At 40.4% G+C, this 12,886-nt stretch overlaps 1 protein-coding gene across 2 annotated transcripts; it reads right to left on the reverse strand.

Annotated features, from left to right (window-relative positions):
- Positions 1-5,580: 5,580 nt before the first annotated feature.
- On the reverse strand, positions 5,581-12,629 carry LOC6620700 (protein CNPPD1). 2 transcript variants are annotated; one of them, XM_032714997.1, is made up of 4 exons: positions 12,534-12,629; positions 12,186-12,479; positions 6,643-6,765; positions 5,581-6,593 (listed from the first exon to the last, which is right to left on the reverse strand). In XM_032714997.1, the coding sequence occupies exons 1-4, from the start codon at positions 12,567-12,569 to the stop codon at positions 5,919-5,921; spliced, it is 1,128 nt and encodes a 375-aa protein (XP_032570888.1). In that variant the 5' UTR covers positions 12,570-12,629; the 3' UTR covers positions 5,581-5,918. The 2 variants fall into 2 exon arrangements, with proteins under 2 accessions (XP_032570888.1, XP_032570889.1); XM_032714998.1 differs by having other exon boundaries at positions 12,186-12,607.
- Between the last annotated feature and the right edge of the window lie 257 nt (positions 12,630-12,886).

Raw genomic sequence — 12,886 nt, forward strand, 5'->3', positions numbered from 1 at the left:
GAACTAGAAAAACCCATTCAACGTTGCCCTATTTGTTAATACAGATTACCCCCGAAAGATCAATAAAGCTATTGATCGATACAGGATCAACCTTTTCGTTTATTCGTTTATTTATTAGTACATCCCCAGTACATAAGGAAATTAAAAGAACCAATAACCATTAAAACTATTGCACATTTACATGAGGTTGAGAGGGAAGCATTCTTACCAATGTTCACGGAGTTAGGTGGAATCGGTAAAATGAGAGTGCTCCTCTTTAAATTTCACAACGTCTTTGAGGGACTGATCGGAATGGATATGCTACACCAGTTGAAGGCAGTTATTGATATGCAGAAAGGATGGTTCGAGGTAGAAAGGGTGAAACAGAAAATTCACTTCGAAACCTACAAACCGTCAGAACTGTATTCAATAGAGGCCGGGTCAAAAAGGGTCATAAATATTCCGGTGCGACTGGAAGACGGAGATTTCGTAATTAACAGAACCATAGTAAAAGAGAATATGGAAATATCAGAGGGAATCTATAGGGCAGTGTCAGGGCAAAGCTGGATGGAGGTCACGAATTATGCAGAATCAGACCAGGAATTATTTTTAGAAGAACCATTAGATGTTGTAGAATTCAAAACTAATCAACATTTTGAATTAAACACCATAGAGCAAGAAAAGAACAGTAGGACTAGCATTCCGTTTGACAAAATCAGGACAGACCATTTAAACAAAGAGGAACTTGGAGAGCTTCACAGAATTTGTAAGAAGTATCCGAGTATATTCCACAAGGAAGGGGACAACTTATCTTTTACAAACGTGGTTAAACACCAAATAAGAACAAAAGATGATATTCCCATTTATGCCAGGCCTTATAGATATGCGTTTAAGGAAAGGCAGGAGGTGAGAAGACAGTTGGAGAAGTTATTAGACCAAAAGATAATAAGACATAGCCATTCGCCGTGGAGTGCTCCAGTCTGGCTAGTGCCTAAAAAGAAGGATGCCTCAGGGGAAAGAAAATGGCGAATGGTAGTGGACTATAGGAAGCTAAACGAGAAGGTGGTAAAAGATAGATACCCACTGCCTATAATAAATGACGTATTAGATAGCCTAGGTAGAGCTAAGTACTTCTCAACGTTAGACTTAGCAAGTGGGTATCATCAGATTGAGGTCCAGGAGGCGGACATTCCGAAAACGGCCTTCTCCGCAGAGGGAGGACATTTCGAGTATGTCCGAATGCCATTCGGCTTGAACAATGCTCCCGCAACCTTTCAGAGATTGATGAATAACATCTTTGGAGAGTTGTTGGGTGAATGTTGTCTCATTTATATGGACGACATCATGGTGTTCTCAGCGTCCTTGCAGGAACACATTACGGACTTAGGAAAAGTTTTCAAAAAGCTTACGGAAGCTAATTTTAAACTGCAGTTAGATAAGACGGAATTTCTGAGAACAGAGGTAGAATACCTAGGACATGTGGTGACCCCACAGGGGATCAAACCAAACCCGAGAAAGATTGAAGCAATTAAGAAATTCACCGTCCCGAAGACGAGGAAGCAAATAAAATCCTTCCTAGGGTTATTAGGTTACTACAGAAAGTTCATTAAGGACTTCGCAGCAATAACGAAACCTCTCACTAAATAACTTAAAAGGAAAAAGGCAGTACAGGCAGACGAGGAATACTTAGAAGCATTTGAGGTGTGCAAAACCCTCCTATGCAATGACCCAATTTTACAGTTTCCCGATTTCGAAAAGCCATTCATCCTGACCACGGATGCAAGTAATTATGCTATTGGAGCGGTCCTATCACAGGGAAACCTGGGAACGGACAGACCAATAGCATTCGCAAGTAGAACCCTGTCAACATCCGAAATAAACTACGCTACGATAGAGAAAGAAATGCTTGCCATTATTTGGTCAATAAAACATTTCAGACACTACCTGTTCGGCACTAAGTTCAAAATAGTGACGGATCATAGGCCATTAACCTGGCTAATGAGCATAATTCTAAACTTGTAAGATGGAGACTCCAGATGTTGGAATATGACTATGAAATAGTATATAAAAAGGGTTCCTTGAACGTAGTGGCGGACGCATTGAGCAGAATCCAACCGGAGCTTCACGTATTGGAAAACGCCTCGGAAGTGCCAACAAACGGCGAGACGATACACTCCGCGGGGGAAGATTTGCAGTTGGGATTTCCAATTTCCGAAAAGCCACTTAACGAGTACAACATTCAGGTGGTTGTAGAGAAAGGGAAAACGTCTAAAGTAATGAATCAAGTTCCATTTAGGAACAAAATGCGGATAATTTGGACAGAAAATAACTTTGACGACGAGACAATTGGCCGTAAACTCAGGGAAATTTTAAAACCAAAGAGAACGGTAGCATTGCTGATACCGGAGGAGTTGGTCTTAACCATCCAAGAGGTATACTGCAAATATTTTGCTTACAGTAAATTATATAGGGCGATAAGATGTACAATCTTGTTGCCAGATATAGTTGAGAAGGATCAGCAAGAAGAGGTTGTTAAATATTATCACTTGAAGAGTAACCACAGGGGGATAGAGGAAACATTAGCACATTTAAAAAGGGAGGTCTTCTTTCCTCATATGAAGCAGCTAATAACGCAAACAATTAACAATTGCGATAGTTGTCAGACACAAAAATATGACAGAAGGCCTCACAAAATAAAATACAGTAGGACGGAAACTCCGGACAGACCCTTAGAAATAGTGCATATCGACTTATATTTCGTTAATAAGAAAAACGTTTTCACGATTATCGACAAATTTTCGAGATATGCCTGGGGGGTAACTATCCCAGCCAAGGAAAGTATTAACATTGTTAAAGCAATAAAAAACTTTATGGCTCTGTTCGGGATACCTAAGAAGTTAGTATGCGACCAGGGAGTCGAGTTCTCGTCGAATCTGTTTAAAGACTTTTGTAGGCAGTACGAACTTGAACTGCATACAACATCCTTCCAACAGTCGTCGAGTAACTCCACGGTAGAAAGGTTGCACTCAACAATAACGGAGATATACCGGTTGATTACAGAGAGTAAGAAGGCAAAGAAATTAGAACTCCGACATGAGGAGATACTGAGCGAAGCGTTTATAACATACAATAGCGCGATTCATTCAGCAACGAAACTGACGCCTCAGGAACTCTTCACTGGCAGAACGCAGGATTTTCTGTAATGAACACGATTATTTGCAGAAAATCAATGCGTTTCAAGCTGAGATCTATCCGAAGGTAAAAGAAAGATAGGCAGGAACCAGACCCGGTACAGGTGGGAAACGTAGTATTTCGAAAAGAGAACCGGAGAGATAAGCTCACCCCCAGATTCTCTAAACACAAGGTGTTAGAAGATAACAACCTAACACTGACATCAACCAAACCACAGAAAATTCACAAGGAGAAAATCCGAAGAATTACTAAACCAAATGAATAATTTTGCAGGTGGTCCATGGCCATGGCTGAAGGAAGCAGGGTTGAGATTACGACCTTGGGAAAAAACGACCCGTTGGCCCAGATAGAAATGGGAACGGCAAGGGTGGTACAAACGTATCAAACGTATATACACATCGTGAAACTGCAGGAGTACAAGGAAATAATAGACGGTATAGAAAAGACATTTGGAGAAGTCGAAGACGAATCGGGAACAAGGGACGTAATTAGAACACTTAAAAACAAACTACAGATGTTGAAAACAAGGTTGGAAGGAATTTGGCCTAGACATAGAAGAGCAAGGGGATTGATAAACGGATTGGGTTCGGTAGTCAAAGCGATAACGGGGAATTTAGACGCCAATGACGCCGAAAAATTAGAAGAGGAAATAAGAGAAATGAGAGAAGAAGAAGAGAAATTGAGAGAGAGAGAGAGTATTAACTCACAGGAGAGAACAGGCAACAAGGTCAGTTTCATGTTCAAAAATTGAACGAAATACATAAATGAGGAGCAAAGCAGAGTAAATGCATTCATTAACAAATATAATAATGCCATAAGCAAGTCCTTTGTAGAAGAGGATAGGAGAATTTATAGATTAGAGTATATTGACAGAATTTCGCTCACTATAGATATGCTAGGGTTAAACTTGAACGACGTGACAGAGAGCCTGTTGCTGGCTAAGTTAGGAGTGATTTCTAGATTTTTGTTTGACAAGAAGGAAACGGACAAGTGTGTCCAAGAGTTAGAGAGACAAGGGATACGATTGGTATCAGACGAACACATGTATGAGTTTCTAGAATTAAGTGCAATTATGAATAACACAGATATAATATTTTCGATCAAATTACCATTGCTTAAAAAGGAAATGTTTACATTCAGAAGGTTAATACCGCTTCCCATGAACGGCACAGAATTTGTGATAACTCCAAATTATGTGGCGATTCATGAGAATGAAATACTTTACTATAAGGAAAAATGTCAACTAATAAGAAACATGTATATTTGTAAGAATGACAAGAGTATAAGCCAGGTTAATTCTAAATGTATTAGGAAGCTGTTAAATGGACAGAATGCGGAATGCGAAACGAAGGACGTCGGGCTACTTACAACAATCTTCGAACCAGAGGCCGGCTACATCGTAGTTTTCAACGGAAAGAATGTCAAACTTCAGACAGATTGCGGAGTTGATAAGACACTAAATGGATCAGTCCTTATAAGATTTACCAACTGAAAAGTGATGGTCAACAACGTACAGTATGAAGCTGAGGAAGGACTTAGCACAATGAAGTTGGGATTAGACATACCTCGGATAGAGACGGTTAAGAGGAACAGGACAACCCAAGAATTGGGAATACACGAGCTGAGGATGGAAGACCTAGAAACAAAGGTACAGATCAGCAGAATGCAGTGGGGAACCACGATCCATACAACAACGACCTACACGATGCTCGGCGTACTGACGATAGTAATAGTCGTCGTGTCCTACTTCCCCAAAAAGACAACAATTTTCAAACCAGAGGTTACACCACGCCCCACCTTCACTCCCGCCATCGCTGAATCTGCTATGATAACAGCAGCTATGCCCCCGCTATGGTCGGTAGTTCAGTCTGAGGGGGGAGGAGTTACCGCCTCAGCATTTACCCTCGGCGGTCCCCCGCCAAAGCCGCCTCGACAACCAGAGCCATAGAGAGCCGAGACAGAGTATCAGCTAACTGACGAAATGCTGCATCGACGATCCCAATATTACGACCACTCGACAAAACATAAAACTGCATCCGCTCCACTTCTACTTTTCAGCCAGATCAGCACTTTAAGTAAACAATATGTAACAAACAGAGTAGCGAATAACTCGAAGTAGAAATAAAGCATTCATTCTGAAAATCGAAATCAAATCGAGCAGACGTTCTTTCCTTTGGATTAAAAAACCAAATACTTAACCGAAGACACCCAGGCAGTTTCCACAGGGATCCACCACGAGAACCTACGTATCATAACTCGCTCATCGTGAAACCAATCAACGACCTCCTTACTGCTTGTATGTGTGCATAAATCGATCTTACGTATCTCGGAAAAACGCTCTTAGTGGTCGAAAGTTCGGGTAAACTAAAAGTTCGATGGCCATAATTTTGTTCCTTAAAATATATTTCCTTATAGAGCAACATACACATTTTATTTTAATATAATATAGAACAATCTAACTTATTTCGTCCATTTCAGCTTAACAATAGGAAGTTTTCAAAAGTATCCACCTCTCGGGCAAATATAATAATGTGCTATTATAGTTTTCATAACAGTTTGGTTAAGCCAGCGAACATTAGTTCCGTGAAGAAATGAAAGCAGTCAGTTTCGTATTACTGTTATGTATGTTATGTTACTTGTACGCTTCGTTATTTTATTATCAATATTATTATATTGATATTATATATATATATATATATATATATATATATATATATTATAGATCATTAGTTTTGCGGTTAAACCAATTACTGCATTGCTTCGGTGTTGGTTTGCCAAATAACGGAAACATTTTCAGCCTTTTGCTCTTCTAGTTGTGCGGTTCTAACTGTTATTGAAAGGTTTCTGTTGTTTTTATAGTTGGCGTTAGGCGATTTAATATTACGCCAATTCTTTGTTCCATCTTGAGCATACGATAAATCAAGTTGTGGACAGGTGCTTATGAATGATAGCGTAGGTACTGGTTGATGGCGCGGATACTCATATTCAATTTTATTCAGTCTTGCCTCGGCGCAGCTTGGCTTCTCAAGATTCATCAATTCAACTTTTATGTTACTCGTTTTACGTAAAAATGAAGATACTTGGACATTAATGAAAGGTGTGGACTCTAATCCATTCGAAACAGATAGCTGACTGTACCTGAAGTCTGAGGCAGTTTCCACATTCCGATGCCATAACGTGCCGGGAACTTGGCTGGCAATAAAAAAAGCTCCGGCTAACGTTATAATACTTGCTGCATAGCTTAGAGATAGTACAGACAGGCTGTTTACCAGGAATTTCGTCCATCCAAGGCTAGGCAGCAAATGCACGAGCTCACTGTAAGTGAGCCACCCTCTACGCAGTCCCTGCTGTTCAGCCAAAGAACGTTCAACGTTTCTTAACTTATTGAAGAAAAGCTCATTGGAAATGTATATATTCCAACCCTAGAAAAAACGTAATTTATTTTTGTATTTAAGACATTGTAAAGTTTACCATAGCGGAAAGAAACTCGAGCTCGACTGCCTTGAGCCTATCTTCCGTCATACTAGCGTCACTGGCCCAGTCTTCCAGATAGAACCGTTCGTCGTGGCCCGCGTAGAATTTTGTGGAAATCATCTGTAAAGATTTTAATTATTGCCATTATTATCTTTAAAACAGACAAGCACCTATGTATTATGGATGACACATATGTATTCAGGGATATTAAAGCGGATTCAAGCCATGGTAGTTGTGGGAACCGGTGCGAGAGGAAGATGAGCGCAACTCACGCCCTCCCGATTAATCTAACATAAGCAGAGAGACGAGCGATCGGGCTGGAGGGAGAGAGGCAGTCGATTAAGGGAGTTGAATGTGAACACACGTATTAGAATACCATTGTGAACTAGTAATAAATAATATAACTAACTGTGAAATAAAGTGTATTGAAAAGAAGACTAAACTACCGAATTATTACATTGGCGACGAGGTAAAAAAAAAAAACAACTTATAAATTAATCAAAATAAGAAAAATTCAGTGCAAACCGGCATATGCTGAAATTAGCACGCAACAGTCCCGTTAGTTTGTTCTTTTCGTTCCCTGGCGTTCTTCGTATATATATGAACGCGCGGGCAAATGCACGCTGACGAACGAATGTGATGAAGAGAAGAGAGAATGAAGGAAAATGAATAAAATATAAGAATGCTCGCAGGCATTTCAGTTATGGCAGCTCGTATGTAAAAACAAAAACACAACAACAATAAAAGAATGAAAAATAAAAGGAAAGAGAAAACAACTGACAAATTACAGTGACAGTGCCAAGAGACACAGATTTTATTACTGTTCTATCTGACTTGGGTCAGGGGCTGTACTAAAAGTACAAGCCGAGTAAATAATTTTGAGCTGACTTAAGTCAGGGGCTGTACTAGATGTACAAGCCGAGTAAATAATTTTGAGCTGACTTAAGTCAGGGGCTGTACTAGATGTACAAGCCGAGTAAATAATTTTGAGCTGACTTAAGTCAGGGGCTGTACTAGATGTACGAGCCGAACAAATAATCATAAGCTGATTCAAGTCAGGGGCTGTACTAAAGGTACGAGTCGAATAATTAGATATGAGCTGATTTGGATCAGGGGCTGTACTAAAGTATCAGTCGATAGTCGACCTACAAGCAATGGCAGAGAGCGTAATCAGGCCGTTTCTTTGCGAGACGATTGAGAAGTCCCTGTTGCGTGTGGAATGGGAGAAATGGCTTAGAGCTTTCGAAATATATGTGCAAGCTGAGGAGATCATCAGTTCACCATCCCGGAAAAGAAACAAACTGTTACATCTTGGCGGCCCTCAGCTACAAACGGTAGCATTTTCACTGCCCGGAGCCGTGATAACAGAAACGGCGGCTGGAGACCAGACCGACATATTTCAGACGTTAGTCGATAAGTTGAATGCGTTTTTCTCGCCGAAACAGAACTCAAGTTTCGAGAGACATTTATTTAGGAACCTTTCTCCTGCAGAGGGGGAGACATTTGCGAAGTTTGTATTGAGGCTGAGATACCAAATTCAAAAATGCGATTTTGGATCCACTAAAGCCGAAATCGAGGAGATCTGTTTAAAGGATAAGATCATCGATAGCTGCGCCAACATAAGCCTAAAACGGAAACTTCTGGAAAAAGAGTACAATTTATCGGAGATAATAAATCTCTGCCAAATGGAGGAAGAAATCAACAAAGAGTCCGAGATAATGCGACCACAGCTGAATCTGGAGGGAATAAACAGAATACAAACGAATACAAAATCGTCCAACATGCAGTGGGAGTGCAGCAGATGTGGTCGAAAAGGCCACAACCATAATAGCCCCAATTGTCCAGCCTTAAAACAACAATGCAATAAATGCACACGGTTCGGGCACTTTGCAAACAAGTGCCGAACCAATTTAAAGCGACCAGGAAACCAGAACAACAGCAATGCAACAAAACGACAACGCTCAAACGTGAACCTGGTAAATGAAGGGGATGATAAGAAACCGGCAAATAACTGTTTTAAAATTCTAAGTGACGACGAAGACGAAGTAATCAAATGCCAAGTGGGTGGCCAAGAAATGCCTTTCATCATCGACTCAGGATCACGTTTCAATCTCATAAGTCCGGAGGATTGGTCAATTCTACAAGATAAGAAAGCAACAATTTTCAACGTCCAATGGGACTGCTCGAATCATTTTAGAGCATATGCTTCAGACGAATTACTGCAAATAATCTGTTGTTTTGATGCACCTGTATCCATTGGATCTAACCCGGAGGTAATTGCTCCATTTTTTGTAATTAGAAAAGGAAAACAATCACTACTGGGCAAGGAAACGGCGATAAAGCTACAAGTATTACGACTCGGTTTGGGAGTCCACAGTATAGAGAGCGTATCTAAATTTCCAAAATGGAAAGGATTGCCAGTTAAACTATCCATTGACCCAGACATCAAACCAGTTCAACAACCGATGAGGCGGATTCCAATAGCGTTGGAAGAGAAAGTTATTGGAAAACTGGAGGAAGCGTTAGCCCTCGATATCATTGAACCAGTAATAGGACATTCTCAATGGATCTCACTAATGGTCATGACATTCAAAGAAAACGGGGATCTCCGCATCTGTATAGACATGAGACTAGCCAATAAAGCAATTTTAAGGGAGAACTATCCATTGCCTACCTTCGAAACGTTTATGACCAAACTGAGAGGAGCGAAATATTTTTCTCGTCTGGATCTCAAATATGCATATCATCAATTAGAATTGGACGAGGCTAGCAGAGCTATAACAACTTTCATAACTCCTCGTGGGTTGTTCCGGTATAAGCGATTGATGTTCGGGGTTAACTCTGCACCCGAAATTTTTCAAAGAAGACTGGAGGAGCTACTGGCACCGTGCCGAAATGTCCTGAATTATATCGATGATATCATCATATTCGGAACCAATGAAAATGGCCATGATAACGCCGTAAAAGAAATAAAGGAGATATTGGAGAAAAACAATGTCCTCTTGAATGTGGAGAAATGCATTTGGAAGACGGATAAAGTTAAATTTCTTGGGCATATCCTGTCAGACAGAGGAATTGAAGTTGATCCGGAAAAAGTATCCACAATCCTTTCATTCAGAAGTCCCAAAAATAAGGAGGAGGTCCGCAGTTTTCTGGGCCTTGTCACTTATGTTGGCAAATTCATACCGGATTTAGCCGACCGTACAGAACCATTAAGACGTTTGCTAAGAAAGGATTGCAGATTTAATTGGGATAAAAATGAGGAAAAAGCATACAAGGACCTAAAATCTCATTTGGCCAAGATACCAAACTTGTCCTATTTTGACCCCGATAACACTACACAACTGATAGCCGACGCCAGCCCTGTCGCGCTCGGAGCTGTACTATTACAGTTCACTAGAGACAAGGAACTAAAAATAATTTCGTTTGCTAGTCGGAGTCTATCGGATGTTGAAAAGCGATATTCACAGACGGAAAAAGAAAGTCTGGCCTTAGTCTGGGCTGTTGAGAAGTTTTATTTTTACCTGGCTGGATTAGAATTCGAGCTGGTGACGGATCACAAACCACTGGAGGCAATATTCAAACCAACTTCGAAGCCTCCAGCGCGAATTGAAAGGTGGCTCTTACGCATACAGGCGTTCAAGTTTAAAGTAATCTACAAGGCGGGAAAAGAGAATATTTCAGACGCTCTGTCTCGACTTTGTGAACCGGCTGCGACGAACTCTTCCTGGCGAAATGATGAATATAATGTCTTTCGGGTCATCGAATACTCTGTTCCTGCAGCGTTACACATATCAGAAATATCCCAAGCAAATAGTATGGATGAGGAAATCATTGACGCCATGGCCTGTTTGGAGACTGACAGTTGGGATCCATGTACATCAAACAAATTTTACCCATTTCGATATGAACTTTCGACGCTTGGGAAAATTCTGCTTAGAGGAACACGATTAGTCATCCCGGCAACACTTCGAAAGAGAGTATTAGAACTTGCCCATGAAGGTCATCCAGGCGAGTCTGCAATGAAGCGGCGTTTAAGGTCAAAGGTATGGTGGCCACGCATCGACCGAGACGCAGAGAATTTTGTAAAAGCATGTAGAGACTGTTTAGTAGTCTCTCAACCTTTAGGCCCAGCACCGATGCAGAGAACACCATTTCCAACAAGCGCTTGGATGTCGATAGCCAGTGATCTTTTGGGTCCATTGCCGAATGGAAAATATGTCCTGGTCTTTATAGACTATTTTTCAAGATACATGGAGCTAAAGTTTATGCAATCGATATCCTCAACAGCTATTATTGGGGCAATGAAGGAAATATTCTGCCGATTAGGGTTTCCAAAGTACCTGCGGACAGATAATGGTAGACAGTACGTTAGTGAGATGTTTGAAAATTATTGCAGTTTGAATGGCATTACCCTAATACGGACTCCACCATATTGGCCTCAGGCTAATGGTGAGGTGGAGAATATAAACAAGTCCCTAGTAAAAAGACTAAAAATTGCACACTTAAACAAGAAGAACTTGGAGCAGGAAATTCAGGAGTTTCTTTTAATGCATAACGTCACCCCTCATGGTACTACTGGAACAGCCCCTTCAGAGTTAATGTTTAATCGTTTGATTCGAGATAAAATTCCTAACATACAAGATGTTGTAGGGGTTTTTACTGACTCGGCTGAAAAAGATAATGACCAGATACAAAAGCATAAAGGTAAAGTAGCTGGTAATAAAAAGAGAGGGGCAAAGGATGTAGACATTCAGGTAGGAGATCAGGTACTAATGAAAAACGTAATATTTCCTAGTAAGCTGACACCGAACTTTGACATAACTGAATACCAGGTCTTGGAGCGAGAGGGAAATATTGTTAAAGTCTCAGGGGGTGGTAAGACACTTCTTAGGGACGTTAGCCATCTAAAAAAGATTCCAGCTGCCTCCACCACGATGACGGTTCCGGCTTCCACCACGAACTTGGAGGAACACAACCAACACTCGCTGGCCAAATCATCCGAGGAAAACGATACGTCTGCCAGACCTGGGTTGAAGCTCAAGCTGAAAAACATAGGAGGGATGTGGGAACCGGTGCGAGAGGAAGATGAGCGCAACTCACGCCCTCCCGATTAATCTAACATAAGCAGAGAGAAGAGCGATCGGGCTGGAGGGAGAGAGGCAGTCGATTAAGGGAGTTGAATGTGAACACACGTATTAGAATACCATTGTGAACTAGTAATAAATAATATAACTAACTGTGAAATAAAGTGTATTGAAAAGAAGACTAAACTACCGAATTATTACAGTAGTCACGTTAAAACTTCTTGTTGACTGAGTGCACGTACAGACACCGTGAGTGCCGCTGTCAAATTCTACAATTTATTTCTGGTCAAATTCATCGCCAGTTTCATTCAGCCGACAGCGAAACTAACAGAGAAATTTGTTTCAGCATCTACGTGTACTCTGTTATGTTTAAATAAATATATAAAATGTACGGTGTGTTCATATTGTTATTTGTTTTAGTTTGCAAGTTACAGGAGTTAAATGCGTACTTACTAGTGACACAACAAACAGCTGGTGTGGTGTAATTCTGCTGCTATAGCCCGAGTTGATGTCGTTTAAGCGATCGAGGTATATTAATGCCATAATTAAAGAGCAAGGCGTGGCATGTACTTGTGCAGCAGATACGCAACTTAGGCGATGCAAAGAATGCCCGCGGTGAGTCTCCGAAAACAAATCTGCCGCGTACTCCGCAAAGGGTAAGGAGACCGACATTTCAGTGTCTGGTGTTCCAACGCCATAGTAGAGGCTTTTTCGAATGCGTTTTATGAAGTCTTCGTACTTCATAACCTGAAAATTTACAAAATTTGTAAATACATACATTCGTGGAACATTTTTAAATACCTTTCTCGACGAAGCACATAACTTAAATCGCCCCATTCCTATATTAATAACTGAAAAATGCGAAAAAAAGATTATTTAGTCCTATAAAAGAGCCGATAACGATTTAATAAATTTTTAATCACTTTCAAAATCTTCGTCAAGCTGCCGGCGTTAACATGCAGAGGTTTTTAGAAACGATGAAAAAGGAGATACTTTTTTTTAGTTAATAAAATTTTTGGATGGTGATGTACATCATCAAGCGTTACCAAACGCAGTAAAAACTAAAAAAGGATATGTCAAATAGACCGATTTAGATTTTTTGTTTTGTGAACTGTATATATATATATATATATATATATATATATATATATAAA

Source organism: Drosophila sechellia, chromosome 2R (assembly GCF_004382195.2).
Source record: "Drosophila sechellia strain sech25 chromosome 2R, ASM438219v1, whole genome shotgun sequence".
Taxonomy (NCBI): Eukaryota; Metazoa; Arthropoda; class Insecta; order Diptera; family Drosophilidae; genus Drosophila; species Drosophila sechellia.

Excerpts from the sequence above, each read along its gene's own strand:
- LOC6620700 (XM_032714998.1), bottom strand. The coding sequence starts at position 12,569 with ATGGGGCGATTTAAGTTATGTGCTTCGTCGAGAAAGGTATTTAAAAAT. Across the intron at positions 6,766-12,185 it reads AGCTGTTTGTTGTGTCACTA|ATGATTTCCACAAAATTCTA; the intron begins GTAAGTACGCAT and ends AAATCTTTACAG. Across the intron at positions 6,594-6,642 it reads TCGAGTTTCTTTCCGCTATG|GGTTGGAATATATACATTTC; the intron begins GTAAACTTTACA and ends CGTTTTTTCTAG.